At 36.2% G+C, this 20212-nt stretch overlaps 1 protein-coding gene across 1 annotated transcript in view; it reads right to left on the reverse strand.

The window, feature by feature from the left end:
- The window catches only part of LOC5563757, a 101204-nt gene extending 83338 nt beyond the window's left edge, over positions 1-17866 (reverse strand). Inside the window, exon 1 of the mRNA XM_021853744.1 lies at positions 16944-17866. Coding sequence (XP_021709436.1) covers positions 16944-16973 — 30 coding nt within the window. The 5' untranslated portion in view covers positions 16974-17866. The remainder of the gene's footprint in view (positions 1-16943) is intronic.
- Between the last annotated feature and the right edge of the window lie 2346 nt (positions 17867-20212).

Consider the following 20212-nt stretch of genomic DNA (forward strand, 5'->3'; position numbering starts at 1 on the left):
GTTTTATTGTAATTTCCGAAGATTTAAGACACGACTCAGTATCTGTAAATTTGTTCATTGCCAAAATGATTAACTTTTAACGCGTTGATAAGGATAAAGAAATCAGAAAGATATATTTCATGTCTGATGGAGCAGCATCGCAGTACAAAAACCATAAGAATTTTTCGAGCCTATGCCAATTTAAATCAAAGTACGGAATTGATGCAGAATGGCATTTCTTTGCTACGTCACATGGCAAAGGTCCTTGTGATGCTATTGGAGGAACCATAAAGCGCATGGCCACAAGAGCAAGTTTAGCCAAAGAACGTGAGCATCCAATTAAAGCTGCAAAAGAACTATTTGATTGGGCGAATCGCAGAAAAGAAGAAGATTTAACAAAATTATCATTTTGTTTTACTACTACTGAAGAGTACGAATTAACGGCATCAGAGCTCAGCGAACAATATAATAACGCGAAAACGATCCAAGGAACCCAAAAATTTCACTGTTTCATTCCATTGTCAGAACATAAAATTAAAGCAAAACTATACTCGAACTGTACTGATAATGATGCAAAAGTGTTCGATATTGTAAAAAAATTGAAAAACAATAAATAAATAAATAAGTATTAATAAAATGTTTTCATGATCTCATAACGCATACCCAAATCCAAAACTTTTAAAGTTTATATATAACATTTAGAAACTCATCGATCATACTCTAAAAAAAAAATATCCTGGTAAAAAAAAATTATTTTCGTGTAATCTGTTAATTCATTTTAATTTATACATATATACATATACATATAATATTTATACATATAATATACATAATACTAATGAATACATGAAAACGACTTGTTTAATTCACGCAAGGCCCTTAACAATAAAATCAGCAACAAACTGCGGTTCCCGTAATAATTTACACCGAAAAAATTTTTTTTTTTTCTACTAAATGTGAAAATTGTGACATGTTTGAAATGTCATTTATTGGTTTTTTGGTTTACCATCACCAAATTTTTATGGTAGATAGCTAATATAATGGACCGTTTTCCCTCAAAAAATTACGTTGGTATTCCGATAGGGTTTTGAGATATTTGAGTTTTTGTGTCAAAAATTTTGTTTTTTAATGCAAAAAAAAAATTTTTTTTACTGTGTGTATTTTTTTGGAATCTTTATTTAGTTGTCTAACTTTGTTTCTTTAGTTGTCTAACAATCGAACGAACCGTTTTTGCTGTGCAGCTTTTTGAATATTTTTGAACCATTTTCACATACACCCTTTTGAAAAGTTAGTCGTGACTCAACTTGAAGATTTATCGGAAAATGACGATTTAGATGGAACTGAAAAACTGTGCAAAGTTTCAGCTCAATAGAAAAAAATGAATTAAAAAATTTACCAAATTTTGGTGCTGTTGCTTGGAATCACTCAACGATGAGATGTGAATATGATGTTTCAAAAAAATATGAATGGTTCGTCACTGTGAGTGTCGACATAAACTCTGATTCATAAATTATTTATGTCTAAATTTTTTTTTATTCAAAACACCTTCTTATTTTTACCTTAATTTTTGTAATTAAAAATATAACTTTGAATGTTTCGACACTTCAAGTGTAGACTTCCGAAAGGTTCACTTTATTCAACAAACTTTGAAAGGTTCGTCACCTCAAGTGTTGGCATATTTTTTCTCTTCATAGATATTGTTCATATCAAATGAAAATATTATATTTACATATAAGCATGTTTATATCTCACAAATAATTATTTATCATGGTCTAATCGCTTATCAAAGTGAATCCTGTGACCCAACGATCCTTCCCATTAACAAACATCCCTCCCAGTAACCTTTGTGGAGATGCAGAGGCAAACACGGTCTCCAAATAGCAAAGGTTACACACTAACATTCCTTCCCCCAATCCCACCTGACTGCAAGGACGTGGCCGGCGTCGTTATTGACCATGTATAAATAGAGCCACTGAATTATGCACACTGAAGAAGATTATGGCCAATCCCAGCCGAACTTCTAGTTGATTCTTTGTGCATTTTCACTGACTTCGGTCAATCACGGAATAGCAACCATTGATATGTGTAGTCAGTCTAAGCTAAGCTAAGCTAAGCTAAGCTATTAATAAAGGGATAGAGACATTTTACATATTTATTACATTTGGCTTGAATGTCCTCAATGTGATTTTTGAAAGTTAAGTTCTTATCTAGCATGAGCCCTAGGTACTTAACTTCATCTGACCAATTTATTGGAACCCCTCTCATCGTGACAACATGTCTACTTGAAGGTTTCAAATAAAGAGCTTTTGGTTTATGTGGGAATATTGTTAGTTGAGTTTTGGAAGCATTATCCATATTTTTGCAATCGACTGCAGATGACACGCAGACTTCGTCCTTTGGCAGAGAGGCCTGTGCCATCTGCAAACAAGGATTTTCGACATCCCTGAGGTAACTCAGGTAAGTCAGATGTGAAAATATTGTATAATATTGGTCCCAAAATGCTGCCTTGAGGAACACCAGCTCTCACAGGAAGTCTTTGAGTCCTGGAGTTCTGATAATTAACCTAAAGTGCACGATTTGACAGATAACTTTGAATTATTCTAACAATGAATGATGGAAAATGAAAGTTTTTTAATTTTACGATCAAGCCAAACACTGTCAAATGCTTTTTCTATGTCTAGAAGAGCAAGACCAGTAGAATAGCCTTCAGATTTGTTGAAACGGATCAAATTTGTTACACGTAAAAGTTGATGAGTGGTCTAATGTCCATGGCGGAATTCGAACTGTTCATTGGCAAACATTGAATTTTCGTTGATGTGGACCATCATTCTGTTCAAAATGATAATCTCAAAAAGTTTACTGATGGAGGAAATCAAACTGATTGGACGATAACTAGAAGCTTCTGCAGGATTTTTGTCTGGTTTTAAAATTGGAACAACCTTAGCATTTTTCCATTTGTCAGGAAAATATGCTAATTGAAAACATTTGTTGAATATATCAACTAAGAATGATAAGCTACTTTCTGGAAGCTTCTTGAAGAGGATGTAGAAAATTCCATCATCGCCAGGAGCTTTCTTATTTTTAATTTTTTTTTAACAATATTTCTCGCTTCTTCCAAATCAGTCTCCCAGGAATTTTCGAAAACGTTCTCTTGGAGAATATTTTCGAAATCCTGACCAACTTGATTTTCAATTGGACTAGTCCTAAATTGAAATTGTGCGCGCTTTCAAACTGCATAGCCAGTTTTTGAGCTTTTTCGCAATTAGTAAGTATTGTTATAATAATTTGTTTTCCTCTTTCAATGCCGGTATTGGCTTCTGATTTTTTTTTTCAAAATTTTAGATAATTTCCTAAAGGGCGTAGAGCTAGGGTCCAATTGAGAAATTTTATTTTTAAAATTGTTGTTTCTTAATGGTGAAAAACGTTTTTTGATTGCTCTCTGCAAATCTTGCCATATAATTTTCATAGCAGGATCGCGAGTGCGTTGAAATTGCCTTCTCCTCGCGTTTTAAAGACGTATCAAGAGTTTAAGATCATCGTCTATAATCACGGATTCAAATTTTACTTTACATTTTGGAATTGCAATGCTCCTGGCTTCAACAATTTGTTTGTAAAGAAATGTTAACATCAAGATAAGAGTCAATATATGTTTCATATGTATTCCAGTCGGCTAAAACATAATTGAAAGAGGAGCTGCTAGGATTGAGAATCGCTTCATGGTATATTTGAAATGTAACAGGAACATGATCAGAATCAAAATCAGCATGAGTAGGTAATCAGTTAGCTACAAAGATGACTAGAGTCGGTTAAGACCAAATCAATCGTAGATGAATTTCTCAATCAGGAAAAACATGTAGGGCTATCAGGGTATTAAAATATCCTGAAGAGCGCTCATCAAATAAAATTCTGCCGTTGGATTTTTTTTTATTTTATAGGCACTCCGTGCTCGTGGCGCCTACTGTGCCGGACTCAGTTGATCTGTAGCTTCTTTATCGATACAGATCTATTTTCAACTTATCTATATTTACATCTTGTTTCACTCTCTCCTACTCTTTTACTCTCACACCGAGCAGGTAGGAGAGAGCTCTGCTATTTAGTGAGGCTAGCTGCCTGCGAAGAGGGTCAGTTTGTCTCAGTCACCATCTGATACTGACGGAGGATGGATGTGCTCCCCAAGGACCGTGCCTCCGTGAGGCGTCTTCTGGTGGCTGGACGGGTTTTTTGTGGAGGGGCTGGGAATCGAACCCATGACCTTCCGCTTATGAAGCGAAAGCGTAACCTCAAGGCTACAGACCCCCCTACCGCCGTTATTCCATGACCGATGTTTGGCATTAAAGTCACCAATGACAAAAAATTTGACTGATTGCGAGTCAAATTTCGCAAGTCAGTTTGGAGCAAATTAACTTGCTATCCAGAGCATTGAAAAGGCAAATAGGCAGCTATGAAAGTATATTTACCAAGCTGTGTTTCAACAGAAAAACCTAAAGTTTCAATAGACGAAAACAGTTGATGTTTTATACGCCTATGAATGATGATTGCAACTACCCTACATGCACCATCAAGTCGATCATTACAATAAACAAAAAAGCTTGAATTTTTTTTGAGTTTAGATCCAGGTTTCAAATACGTTTCAGTAACAACTGGTATATGCACGTTATTAGCTGTAAGAAAATTAAACAGCTCGTCCTCTTTTCCATTCAAAGTATGATAATTCCAATTTAAAATATTTAAATTATTATTTATTGGATCCATTAGAAAAACGTAATCTAATAACAATAACAATAACAATTTTTACACCTACTTGGACTGCTTCAGTTATAGTGGTGACTTTGAACATTGCATCAATCATTAGATTCAATAGTTCAGCTAGAAAATTAAAATCAGAGGCAGACATATCACTTGAAATGGGTATATTATCTGATGATTTTCCGTTAGAATTTTCGGTAGACGAAGAGGCGGAGTAGAAGTTCCTGTTTTTTTCCATTTGATTTGAAACAATTAGAACGGGTACTCGTAGTATGAAAAAAGGAAGAGTTCAAATTACCTGCTACGATATGATTATGGTCTACCTGATGGGAATGATTCTTAATCAAGCGATCGTTAACTGAAAAATGAGCATTGTTCGAAACTCTATCACGGAAATTCCGGAAACGACCGTTATCGTAACGGACATTATCGTTCATCTGTCTGGCACGACCCTCAACGACTCCCCTACGCGAAAGGCAAGACCAAAAATTGACTTATGATTGCCCCCGAAATTGGCGCATATGAACTTATCGGTATCTTCCTTCACTGGAGAGACGTCTTTAGCGTGAGATGTTCCTCTGCAAATCATGCATTTAGCATCCTTGCGGCAATATTTTGTTCCATGACCCCAGCACCGACGGCACTGAGTGGGGTTCTGGAAATTTCCTCCAGGTTTCTGGAAAGGTTCCCATGTCACACGGACATCGAACATAAGTCTAGCTGTCTCTAAAGCATTAATATTATTTAGATATTTTTTGTTAAAGTGAACTAAATAATATTCTCGATAAATGCCCTTTCCGAACAATGCCAGATTGGGTTCTCTTTTTCATAATGATTACTTGGACTGGGGAAAATCCAAGTAAATCATTTATTCCATTTTTGATCTCTTCAGGTGACTTATAGTCACGTGAGAGACCTTTCAAGACGACTTTGAACAAACTTTCAGTTTTTCCGTCATTTGTACTGTACTGTAATGTTGATGTACTGTTTTTGTAGCACTGAAAAGTACTGTTTTATTGCTTTAGATAGTTTTTGAAAAACTTCCAAGAGCAGAGCGAATTCGTGTACGCACAGCACGAAGGTACAATGGTACTGACACAAATATACCTTCTAAGGTCTAACCTTTTATGTTATAGGCACAAGCATACCTGATTTGCTTCAATGCTCCTCACTTCACTTCTTAACTTCAGTTAATCTTAGTTAAACCTTCCTGATTACTTTTTTTTTTACTTTTAACGTCCGCTTTGAATGCGGTCCTCGTGAGAATTAGACCGACTTAATCCTTCTTCGTTGTCTAATCCTTCTACTGTTGGGTAGTATTTTATTTTTTTTTCCTCCACTGAACTCTATATTTATAATAAACACGATGAACCATTTTTTTTTTGAATAAAAATGCTCATTCGATGGAAAAATTGAAAATAAGTATATACAAGTATGTAGATATGTAAGTATATATTAGAGTGATGCAAATTTTGAAATTTTGGCTCCCCATGCTCAAACGATTTTTATTATGGTAAATAGAATACTCCCAAAGTTTGAAGTGATTCGGAAGAAATTTGACTGTGCACACGCCATTTGAAGTTTATATGGAGATTTCTATGGAAAACGTCAACCTTTTGTGTTCAGCCCTCTATCTCGTCGTCATAATATTTTATGAAAAAGTGAACAATCTCTTCATGTGAAATCCTTTCAGCTACAATTTTGCCGAAGACCACATTTCGATTGGACGTCAGGATAAATTGCTACTCATAATCATAAAGTGGATTTGCATTTTGCATGCTTAACCAACTGCTCGGCAGGCAACAGTGGTGCTCCTGGCGGGTAGAATAGATCAAAGTAATCCAGCAAAAATGCAGTGTTGCTCTGAAAGTAATTGAATAGTCATCTCAGCATGATTTAGACTTTGTCATCAACGATAACAAATTATCCTTATGTCCAATCAAAATGTGGTCTTCGGCAAAGTTGTAGCTGGGAAGAATTCACATGAGAAGAGTATGTTCACTTTTCTACAGATTATTATGACGAGCAGTTAGAGGACTGAACACAAAACGTTTGCCTTTTCCATAGTAATTTCCATATAAATATCAAATGGCGTGTGCACAACCAAATTTCTTCCAAATCACGAATGATTTTTATCATAATTGACATCGTTTAAGCATAGGGGAGCAGAAACTTTGAAATTTGCATCAGTCGAGTATATATAGTATAAGAATTTTCTTCAAAAATGCCGATGGTTATTTTTCTATAAATCTAATAGTTTCGTAGATATGAATTGAAGAATGTAAGCCAAATCATGGATTTTTGTGAAATTTGTTATCACGGGGGGTTGTCCCATGGGCCGAGTGGTGGTCTGATTGGCATAACACTTTGAATTTTACCTATATCAAGTAAATAATCATTTGACCAAAATTTGGTTCAATTCGGTGATAGTCGATTACACGTGCTGTGAGCACTTGGCATGGAACGACCCATATGCTGTAGATCATTAATATATGTTAGAATAAGTAATGTGCATAGAGTGAAGTTTTGTGATATTGCAAGCTACATGTGTACCAATCTCAATTTATTCAAAACTCAACCTTGGAGAGCCTTTGACGTTCTACGAGACATTTGGCGTGATTCATTTCATCGACAGTTTTCCAACTCTCTTACAGCAAGATAGTTCCTAGAGCAGATATGATTATCAAACTAATCGTATCTCCTCTGGAAAGAAAGCCTGGAGTCCAGCAGAAAAATCTAGACGCAACCAGCTGCTTCTTCGGAAGAATAAATAAATCTCAAGAGAATGCAGAGATAAGCCCAATTGTGCTGCGATTAACGAATGCAGAAGGGCACCGAAAGCGAACATCTGAAATCAGTTTTAGTGCAACGTCTCCGCCGAAAACATGGCCCATCATCCCATCCGTCTAGGAAGTGATCACCAACGGGTACATATCGTTAGCGTGTACCACAACACTCATCTCTGCGCAACGGATGTGATGGATCCGGAACACCGAAGAGTGGTCACCGGAAAGCCTAACAACCTACAGGACACTTCGGATTACACACACTTGAAGGAGTGGCGTCTGGTGCCATCCCGTGATGGAGAATACTACGGGATCATACACCACCAATACAACGAACCGCTGGTCGCTGCGCCGGATGATCTGGCCCACGACAAGGACCGTCGTACCGTTCTGACCTGGATTCCGGGACCATCCCTTGGCTTGCAGTGTCTGTGGGACATAAAACACGCACCGGAAGGGCACTACCTGATCGAAAGTGTGCAGTATGGCGAGTATCTGTATGCGTCGGATCACCCCTCCAAAGACAAGGTGTTCACGTGGCGAAAGAAGGAGGACCCGTTGAACAAACAGTTTTACTGGGATATTATAAATATCAATTAGAGCTAGGCTGATTTATGGAACAAGTGCAGAATAAATGAGATAGAAACTGTTAGCAATGGTGTTTGTTCAGAATTCGAAAAATTAATCAGAATTCGCAAGGTAAATGGGCAATATGAAATATATGTTGATATTATCAAGAGAGAGATTAACAATATGAAGATTTGTATTTTCGGTGTGCTAAGAATTTCCATTTACCGAAAATAGATTCTTCTCGAAATCTGTGTGTTCAGATACACATTCATTTAGCCGTTCCAATTTATTTTCAAAATATTGTTACATTCACCCCACACAGTTGAATCACCCACCATATTCAGTTGATTTGAGGAGAAAAAAAATATAATGAAATTTATCACAAAACATCACAAAAATATTTTTGCTGATAAGTTACACCATATGTTTAACCATTTCAATGCTTTTCATCGCAATAAAAACTCTCTTGATTATGATAAAAACCAAATAAATCAATGAATTATTGTTGTAGTCAATGAGGATGTAGTTTTAGTTAATTTCGTAAGACGCATACCTCTAAACGGCTATCTAGGAACGACATTTTAAAAATTAATACATAGATATTTGTAGAAAAGTGAGTTCCATAGTACATTTACAGATTCAATAAATATGGTTATTATAAAAAAGGCGAAATATCAGAGATTTGCGTGAGATTCTTAATACATATGTGGGAAATAAACACGCCAGTCACAATTTTTGAATCCCGCTAGAATTTGTGGAATTTTAAGTGATTTACTCGTTTATGAACAATTTTCAATATAAAATTTAGTTATGGGAGTTCGGAAAGTGCAGAACATGGCTCTGTGTCATTCATGAATCACGAATATCAGACGAAGTAATACATTCCCGGCGGGTTTTAGTTTACGGTCTAAATTTTCAGAAAATCCTTGCCTCAAAATATTCTACCGATGAAAAATTTATAAACAGTGCTTTACCGATTTTGGCAACATGGTGCGATTTTTATGTTGCTAAATTCGGGAATTTTGAAATGCTTATGTAAAAGTATCAGAAAATGCATGCCAATTTTTACGAATGTGTGTGAGCCTTTTTCAGTTCAGCTTTTGACTCAAGAGCAGAGATACCATGTACTTACTGATTAAATGCACCATTTGAAAAGCACACTAGTTGTACACAGTACAAGCGTGCTATTTCTTTCAGTGACCATTTGCGACTGTTCTACAGTCCAAATGTGCAGCTTTAAAACCAGACAATATTGAAAGAAGCTTATTTCGCATACAGGTTCAGTTGTGGTTCCTCTCGAGTGGGTTTATTTTTTTGATTTCTTGAACATGGAGTGCAATTTTGGTTATTACCAGTGAATCAATTGTCACCCAACACGCAGCAACAAAGACATTGTCACCTCCTATTCTTGTTGCAACAATATTATTCCGCTACATGAGTTTATCATCACTTGAACAGAATATGACAAAGATCGATCACCACGTGCGCAGCGATTTGCTGGGCTTCGAATTGCAATTTTCTATAACTTTCTCCTTTTTGGTAAACATTGACATATTATCAAACAGCATCCGTAAAATAAATTTGGTTTTGTGTTTAAAATAACTGATTAAACGCGAGTTGAAAAGGTTGCAACAATATTACACTCTGTGATTGTCATAACAATTTTAATTGTGTCCTTATCCGCAACGGTTGCAACAAACGGTTGTGAGCGAGCTTGCTTTGTTGTTTGTTTTTTGTCTATTTTGATGATAATTTGATTCACTGGTTATTACACGTCTTCATTGTGAACAAGGTCTAAATTGAAAAAAGTGGAAGTTCTTATTAATTATTATGCTAAAATCAATGTTATCACAGTTCAAATGTAATGTCAGGAATGAATAGAAAAAGAGAAGATGAAAGATTTCCATCAAATATTTATCGTGAGGCCCATTAAAAACTTCATGCCTTTTCTGGATCATAACAATTTTTTAATACTTTTTATCGAGACTGGCAAGGCCATGTACCCAGTAATAAAGTCAATGACGAGATCTCATCAAGTATTAAGTTCGTTTGCTGAGATTCGGGAAATATTTTGCTGAGAGTTGCAGAATGAATGATTAGAGGATTGGAAGGAATTTCCCGAAAAAAAACATGTTAAAGAAGATATGTGTGGCGGAGTTGTTGAAGCAATATGAGAAGTAATATACAAATTGAAAATTATTAAAAATTTTGCTGCTGAAATTTCAAATTTCATTCAATGAAATGATCGTTTTTTTGTAACGTTATAGATTTTCTTTACGAATTCTTCAAGAAATTGTTTACAAAACCGCTTTGGCCCATATGAATTTTCTCAAGGATTTCACCAATTGATGCTTCCGGTAAAAATACAATCGGTACAAGTAGGGATACAATTTTATTTCTGCGGAATTTTCTGTAATATCCGTTGAATAAAAACGGATAGCAGAAAAAAATGTAGCTTTGCGGAATAAGTTACAAAGAATTGTAGTGATCATCAATACTTTCTTCTTATTGCATAATAATGTGTCCAAAGTTGACTAATTTTTGATTATAGTAAACATTTTTGATAAAATTTTCAATTGTAGGCACCTGCCAATGTCTAAAGTAGGCATCCAAATATTCTCCAATAGTCCAATAGTATTCTCCAACTGACCAAGGATGTGGTCAGAAAAAGTTCTAACTGCAGTAAAAGCGTCTATCTGGTCTAGATTGCTAGATATAATTACCAAATATCTGTGTTGGATAAATGTTACAGAAAGGAGGAAACCACACAAATTTCAACAATGAATTTTTAACATGGGCTCACTCGCTCTTTGAATTTCTCTATAAGCGTTTTTCAATGACTACGTCAAAACCAATTATTAACATTTTGCCCAAATTGTCATCTAGAATTATGAACAAAGTTTCTTTATGTTTTCCTCAAGAACTGTTACTTATCCAAAAGAAATCACTCACCACTTATTCAATAAAATCATATACGGATTAACTAATAAATTATCAAGGGATAATTTGAAAACATTTTCAGGCTCTTCAGACCACCACACACAATCCGATTGATATGTTAAAAATAACAACAACAACAAAACATTTGTAATTAACACAGTAAAGCTGATCATCTTAACATTTAATGCTTTAATTATATTTGCTTTTACTGTCGATTACCATCCTATTCCAGCAATTTATGATGCCTATTAAACAATGTAGCAACAATTTATATAATTTGCCTGCCTCATAAGACTTCTCCTATAGTTGAACAATAACATTGAAGTATGCGAGTTCTACTCATATGTATATTTGTTCCACATTATATTTCTTAGCTGATTACCATCAGCTTTATTTTCAATTATTTTCACTTTGTTTTAACTCAAAATTTTAGGTTTCAGTACCTAATTATCAATTGAATTATTTTTTTTGTCAAAATCGGGAAGAAAATGATGTCAAAAGCGGATGTTGTCAAATCGGGATGGCACTGTATTCAAGTTTTATTATTTTTATTAAAAATTTCTAGGGAAGTATTCAAATATTACGTCCTATGTTTTACTCCCCCTAGATCCCCCTCTGTCACGCATTTTCCAATACCTAATACATGCACAGTCACGCTTTCATAGACTCCCCCGTCCTCCAAATGATGGGTGTCATTTTTGGATGACCCCTATGAAGACGACTTATCAGACTAAGTATGAGTATGACTTTCATGAATCTACAACAACACTAACCAGATTTGAAGAAATCGAAGATCGATCATTTTTTTTACGTTTAACTGAGGGCTGAGGTTGCATATGGCATTCTTCTTCTTCTTGGTATTATGTCCCACTGAGACGGAGCATGCTTCTCAGCGCTTAGTGTTCCTATGACCCATTCCACAGTTTTTAACTGAGAGCTTTCTTCGTAAAAATTCTTATATCGTGTGGTAGGTACGATGATACTCTATGCCCAGGGAAGTCAAGAAAATTTGCTTTACGATAAGATCCTGGACTGACTGGGAATCGAACGTAGACACCTTCAGCATGGCTTTGCTTTGTAGCCGCGGACTCTAACCACTCGGCTAAGGAAGGCATATGGCATTACGGAGCCGAATAAATTTCGAAATTATTTTTCAATATCGATATTGTAACTTAGTTAAATATCTATGATGATTTTGAGAATAAATATATTCAATGTTTTTGTCCAGGTAAAATACTCAACAGAAACTTTAATAGATATCAGTGATAAAAAAAATATTTGACATTTAGCCATTCATCAACATTCTGTTGAATTTACTGGAACTGCTAAATTACAAACGGTGGACCTAATCAATTTCAACAATACAAAAAGAAATTAGCGAACTGCATACACACTCAGTTGCAACACTAAGCGAGCACGTTTGTGATTTACTTAAGTCAACGACTTTACATAAGATTGTACATAGTGTGCGCTAAAATTACCCATGCATATCTAGATCTTTAGTACAATGGTATTAAAAAATATTTCAGATTTCTAATAAAAAAAACTATGAGTACCATCATAAAGCCAAGTTTATTCAACACTTCATGTATTCAGAGCAGTCCTGAACTACGTGATTTATGTTTTTATATCTTAGGTGCAGTAATTGCTGTTTGTGAGTCCTATGCAATCAAAATACGAACAAACCAGGAGGGTCGATGCATAACCTGGATCAGAGCTACCCTTGTGCGGCCCGCGAAGAGTTTGGAAACTATTCTTATTGTCATGTCTACCTATCTCAAGCTGTATTCCTTATGACTCTGGTTCCTTTTACTTGTTCGTACCTACGGGATTTCTGAGCTATAAATACTGGCGGCCGTAAGCGCAGAAGAGAGACTTCCCGAACTGTGGACTGATAACATATTATTTTATTATTTATTTACAGGATATAAAACTTATATCTGCCCGTTCACTGTTCTACTGATTTAAAGTAAGAACATACCAAGGATAATTATTAAAACTTTCTATTGAATTATGAGCTCATATTTCAGTAAGGTGTTTCACTACGTTATCAATTTATTTCATTTCATGAATGATTCAAAATAATCCAATGTCAAATTTTGGTAATACTGGAAAATTTGGCAGCACTCTTCTTTGAAATTAATAACCGTTAAAATTAATCAGCACATAAATCTAGCTCACGAGAACAAATTTAAGGTTCATAATGAAAAATCATATTTTTTTATAATTGCAATAATTCATTTAAGATCGCCAAAACACTCTACCATGACATCGTTCAAAATTTGAAAGGAAAACTGAGCTTCAATCACGTTTAAATAAAAATAAAAAGCTCTTACATGAAGTGTCATGCTAATATTCTTTAGTTTTGCATTTGTTTTGCTTAACCAATTAACACATGATATTTCGTTTAGTATGTGGTGGGTAACGCACTATCAAAGTTACCCGCATTTACCAAAGATACCCCGTTTTAGGGTACCGTAATCCGGGGTAACATTGATCATTTTTTTTAGTTTTTCTTAAATTTTTCATTTTACAATACAAATGTTACAAGTTTTATATTTTTTTAAACAAGTACTGGCAGCCACCGCTCCTAACTATATACTTCATTTTGCTTTTCGAAAGATTTAAACATGTTTAAATAAATGTTTAAGTCATTTTTTGATTCAGCTGATATGGGGTAACATTGATCAACGTTCGGTAATATTGGAAATGTCGTTACTTACTAAAATCATGGCCCCTGAAGCCGAATATCGTCCCCTTAATGCTACAACTAGATAACTAGAAAATCAAAATTTTGGGATGTGCAACTTTGAAAATATGACCGTTTTACAAGGTGACGGTTAATCACAGAGGATATGGTTCAAAAATAAACTTTAACTTGTGTATTTTGAATCACACGCTTATGAGCTGTAGGTATTTTACAGATCTAATTAAGAAAAATGTTTTGGTATATTGAAGTCAAAAATTTCAAATTTCGAGTTATCTAGTTGTAGCATCAATGGGACGATATGAAGACCAACCTCTTACAACTCATTTACTTTTTGAGTTATTTCAAAATTAAAAACACCTTGAACCGCGGAATACGCCTAAAAGTAGGCAATTTCCTAAGGAAATTCTACATTCTTAATTGTAATTAGTTAATGTTGCTTAATTGAATATACTTATAAAAGATTTGACAACGGAATCGTTTTCGGCAATGTCATATTTAGTAACAATCGCATTTTTCTTGATCACATCATCTGCAGAAGTCATGTGAGACATGAATTTTCGGTAGTGTCAGTGAAAATGATAGAAATCATTGTTTCAAAAAGTTGACGAATTTATGCATGAAGTATACGCAATTTTGGTAAAAACCTTAGTTTTCATTAGCTTATGAATGTAAGAAATTGAGGCACCATTCATGATTCGAACATGCTTCATCAATAAATCTTTATTTGATCTTTTAACTAGATGAGTCATTCCGATCAATGTTACCCCGCTGATTAATGTTTCCCCGGATTACGGTACGCAGAAAGCCTTTTTTTTAATTACTGGAAACATTCCTGTTGTCATTGCTGTCAGAACATTATGTAGACTTTCACCTGTATTTATTGTATATATTGCTGTTTGCGTTCGACGTGCAAATCCAGTCTAACAGAGCTTCAAAAGCGGCAACATGAAGTAACCAAAGGATACTTAGCAACGATGATCCACATCACCGCCAACCTAGCAAAGAAAACCAATCTTTGACTTCGCCTTCCTTGTTAAAAATCTTACCGCGTTTGGTGTTCCCGCATTTGATATTTGCGTTTCAAACGCACACAGCAATATTTATGCTGGTATTTCGAGAATCTATAGCAGCATATATATCGTCTACTAACTCAGTTGCTGTGAGTGTGCTCGATCCTTACTTTTTGTGTGTGTGGCAATAACTCAGCAATCTAGATGCGAGTATTTTTTATATTTCTATTCTTCACTCGATTTAAAAAAAAACCGTGTCCAAAAGAGATGTTCACATTGATTGCACTAGCCATATACATTATCAATCAATTGCACTTGAAAGATTGCCAAAAGATGTATTCTGAATGGATTATTTATCCTATAATCGAAAGTCGGTTTTCTGTTTTGGGGTAACTTTGATAATGGAGTATAAATCGAACAAAATTGAATGAATTATGGAACATTTATAGGTCGTTGCTTACCACTAGGCATTTAACGCTATTTGGAAATTTCTGACTTAGATTACAAAAATGGTTCCAGTTTGTAAAAATGGTTTTCGCTAAAAGATTTGAGACCGAATTCATGTTCTACTATAACTAGGCTGTCAAGGATAAGTGACGAACTCATTATGACTTCATCAAATAGTGATAGTAAAACAGATTGTTTGTAAGCGTTGCAAAAATGCTAAACTGTTATAAATTTTTAATATTTGCATATAAATCCTCAAATGCACTTGATTCCAACGAAAATAGCTTTGACATAAAGTGTCATACTAATACTCTTTAACTTTGCATTCGTTTTGCTTAACTGATTAACAGAAACTTCGTTTATTCGTTTAATATGTTGTGGGTCTCGCACTATCAAAGTTACCCGCATTATCGAATTTACCCCGTTTTACGGTACCTAAGATTTATAAAAAACTGACATTTTCGCAAACTGTTTGGCTAGCTGACGTACGATATGTCCACCAACTGAAACGACCACCTTTAGTTTTGCCATATAGGGTAGGTGTACCAGTTATGGACATAATGGTTCCCTATTTTGCCATACGTGATTACTTTCATGTCTCAAAATTTTAAAAATGTTTGTGTTGTAGTAGTTAGATTTAAGATAGATCTTGATGTTAAAACATTCAAAAAGATTTAAAATTTGAAAGTAATCAAAATTTCACATATAGCGAACCACTATGACCATAACTGGTACACTTTTCCTACTACCGATCAGTAACATGAAATTGAAATTCTAACGGATTGTACCGATGGCAGCCTAGTTTTGGCAAGAATTGCTCATCTACAAACGCATAATATGGACAGTGCACCAGTGTGTATCGAACCTATGTTCTAATTTAGTGATGAATCACGATGAATCATAGCCATTTCAAACGTGTATAGAAATTGTAGAAGTACTCTGTTCACCAACAATGCATTATTTCAGATTTTCAAATATTCATTCGCTTGCTGCAATCATAAGAGATGAACATTAACAATAATCTTACTATTGCATGATGAACAAATTGCAATTTTTCTCAAATGCTCACTGGTCCAAGTTTAAGCTGACATGAGGTTTTTTCTCAATTCATTGCTTTTTTATTGTTTTCCTTTTTCTTATTTAGGGATTTTCTGCCGTAGGCAGGTTCACCCCCGACATCAATCCATTGCTTTTGTGTAAAAAGTTTCTTCCTCTTCAATTCAATGCACGAGGCGTGTGGCTTTAAAATTTTCAAAATTATGAATAATACTAATGTTTTTTGGAGAAGTGCACATATCCAGTTTAAATTTTCCATAAATGTATGAGTACATAATGCCTAATCAGTTGAAGCAATGCATTTCGTAGACCAAATGTCTGCATAGCAACCGCATACGAAAAAATTGCATTACCACATTTTACTAAGGAAATTGTGTCAACCGCAATGGTAATGGGCAATGCCTGGCTTGCGCCACTCTGTTTCTGCAGACGGATCCTTCGTCGGCAATGGGACCTATCACAACCAGACTGGCTGTGTGTGAAGTCGACCAACTGAGACAGACAGACGAACACCAACGCGCATATTGTCCTATACGCCGTCGGGAAAACCCGAACAAAAGCCCCCATAAAGGAAAAACGAAATTTTCACGACCTATTTCGTAATTACCTGATGGCTGCTCCCAGTCAGTGCACTTCATGTAGGTACATTTAGTATACATTTAGGCGATTGAAAAAAAAAACAATACAGTTCAAACTCACCTGGAGATTCCACTCTTTTGGCAAAGACATTTTTCATAGATTGATGTAGCAAATTTTCCGTTTTTGAAACTTGGTTTCATTGGATTTTTGTGTGAGGGCGATGTCACGGGAGATGCTAAAATTTTGCAGCCTCTTGCACCCGACGACGACGATAACCGTTTCCCGTAGGCTGTGAACTATTGTAAACGCCTAAATTTGTGTAACTGCTTTAGCACCTTGGTATTCTTAGTTTCCAATTAATACTTTTGGTTTATATTTAACTGAACTACTATTTTAGGAAAAATACTGATGGGCTTCAATGCTAGTGTTAAATTTTAACCTATTTTTGAATCCTTTTCGCGTTTTGTTGGATTTTCACCAATGAGAAAAAATCAATTTTCCTCGTTGTTGTTCAGTCGTGTCCTCCTACAGGACCATCTTTGTTCGCTCACACTTGGTTTAGCGCGTCTGGGCCCTTTAAACGAATTAACTGAACTGCTTCGTAGGACAATATTTGTTCTCCAAAACTACAGTAACAACTAGTAAAATTTGGTCTAGATGCGGAGTCCTATATAATAGAAAAATGTGTGTCTTATTGCAACTTCCGTTCCGAGTCCCGACACGACCGTCGTTTGGCCACCCGTTTTGCCTAGTTATCGATTTTCTCGCACAGATAAAGGTTTCGATTTTCCTTCACGTTTATTTTTACACAATTTAACTAACTAACTTTGACACGATTTTTCAATTCATTCACCGGAACGCGTTCGTACGCAAAAGCTTACTTTCTAATCGGCCTAGGGAAAAGATCCCTTTCCGGAAAGCGTTCGGAGGAAAAATCTCCTGCTTTTGGTTTTGGTCTGATGTAATTTTTGCTTATGAGAGGCAGAGAATGTACGATCGCGATGCAACACTGATGACGGTAGAAATGAAAATGTTCAATCGATACTCGATGGTCTGGTTCGATGGTCGTGGATTTTCCCCATCCTAAGGATAAGGACGGCATGACTGGACATTCCAGATTCACTCTGACTCACAATTGTTATCACAGCGGTTGTCGACTGTGGACCTGCGCAGTTTTTATGTTATTGTCGACATTCAGGCGATTATGGCAAACTAATGGCCGCCTCACCATAATGTGCATCTGTTGAGAAAGGGAGAAATATAAACAGAATGGTGACTGCATTGTATTGATTGCAACCAATGTATCATGGAAATTAATTCTAGTAAAATTCTTGTTCATACTGAGCCATTGTCAAACTAATCAGTTGAAGATCCTCTGAAGAGCTAAGCCACATATCTTTCCAGCGAAAATTCATATTTAAGAGGTGTTCTCCTATGATAGTTGAAGGGCATCGACCTTTGCCTGACCTTGACACAATCTAACGTAGATCAATGTAGGTTACGGTCAGCATGGTTTTTATGGCATAGAGCGCTGCCTCGTGTTGAATATTTCTCAGTATTTGCTCGTGACAAACTATTAGCTTCGTGCTGACAGTTTTGTGGGGTTGTACCAACTAATAACATAAGTCTCCATCGTGAATGATTGATTTTTAGAGTCACAATTCGAATGTACCGTAGAACGGTGTAGCTTTGAAAGTTTTTGAAAGAAAATCTAAATATTTGTGCATTCTGTTTTAAAGATTTTTATTTTATATTTTCGAAACAAGTACTTGTTCGTAATCATCGTATTTCAGTTATCGATTTAATTGCAATTGGAACTTGATTGAAGAATGTTAACAGAGAATTTGGATTAGATTGTTTTCAAAAATTAACAACATTTATAGAAAAAAAATACCTACAAAAGTGTTTTTAATTCAAACATGCACGAAAAACACCGTTAAAAGTCTGTATGAATTGGTATCAAATAATATTCTTGAAAAGATTTCGATTGATGTTCACGTTTCGACATTGAATTCAACATAAATCAAACGTTTTTGTAATTAAAAAAGTATATTTCTACTTACTTGCTTTTGCTGGCTCTACATCCATCAAGACATGACCTGCGCCACAATGTTACGCCAACTAACTCGGTCCATGGCTACTAACCTCCAGTTTCTCGATCGCCCCACACTTCCAAGATCCTGCTCCACTTGGTCAAACCACCTAGCTCGTTGCGCTCCCCTTTGTATTGTACCGGCCGGATTTGAGGTGAACACCATTTTTGCCAGTTTGTTGTCCGGCATTCTCACAACGTGTTCCGCCCATCGTACCCTTCCAGCTTTGGCGACCTTCTGGATACTGGGTTCACCGTAGAGTTGCGCAAGCTCGTGGTTCATCCTTCTCCTCCTTACGCCGTTCTCACATACTCCGCCGAAAATCGTCCTAAGCACACGTCGTTCAAAAACTCCTAGCGCTTGCAGGTCCTCTTCGAGCATTGTCCACGTCTCATGCCCGTAGAGGACTACCGGTCTTATCAGCGTCTTGTACATGGTACACTTAGTACGGAAGTGAAGTTTACCAGACCGCAAGGTTTTGTGGAGTCCGTAGTAAGCACGACTTCCGGCAATGATACGTCTTCGAATGTTTCTGCTGCAGTTGTTATCCGACGTTATCAATGATCCGAGGTAGACAAATTCGTCCACCACCTCGAGCTCATCCCCGTCGATCATCACGCATCTGCCAATGCGAGCTCTATCGCGCTTGGTTCCTCCAGCCAGCAGATATTTCGTCTTCGACGTATTTACCTTCAATCCAACCCGATCTGCTTCACGTTTCAGCCTGGTATACTGTTCAGAAACCACCTGGAACGTTCTTCCGACAATATCCACGTCGTCAGCAAAGCAGATGAACTGGCTGGATTTATCGAAGATCGTGCCCCGCATGTTGAACCCCGCCCGTTTCATAACATCTTCTAGCGCAATATTAATCAGGAGGCAGGAAAGACCATCGCCTTGTCGAAGTCCTTTGCGTGTTTCAAACGGGTCCGATAATGCACCCGATATCTTCACACAGCACTGTACACTATCCATCGTTGCTTTGATCAGTCTAGTCAGTTTCCCGGGAAAACCATTCTTGTCCATAATCTTCCATAGCTCTTCGCGGTCGATGGTATCATAGGTGGTGCGTAGGGACTTGATATTCGCGACACTTTTGGAGGATCTGCCGCAACATAAAGATTTGGTCCGTCGTCGATCGCCCGTCTACAAAACCGGCTTGATAACTTCCCACAAATCTGCTTGCCAGTGGCGATAGACGGCGGAAGATGATCTGGGAAAGCACTTTATAGGCTGCGTTAAGAATGGTGATCGCTCGATAGTTCTCACATTCTAACTTGTCACCCTTTTTGAATA

The sequence above is a fragment of the Aedes aegypti genome, chromosome 3, assembly GCF_002204515.2.
Source record: "Aedes aegypti strain LVP_AGWG chromosome 3, AaegL5.0 Primary Assembly, whole genome shotgun sequence".
In the NCBI taxonomy this organism is placed as follows: Eukaryota; Metazoa; Arthropoda; class Insecta; order Diptera; family Culicidae; genus Aedes; species Aedes aegypti.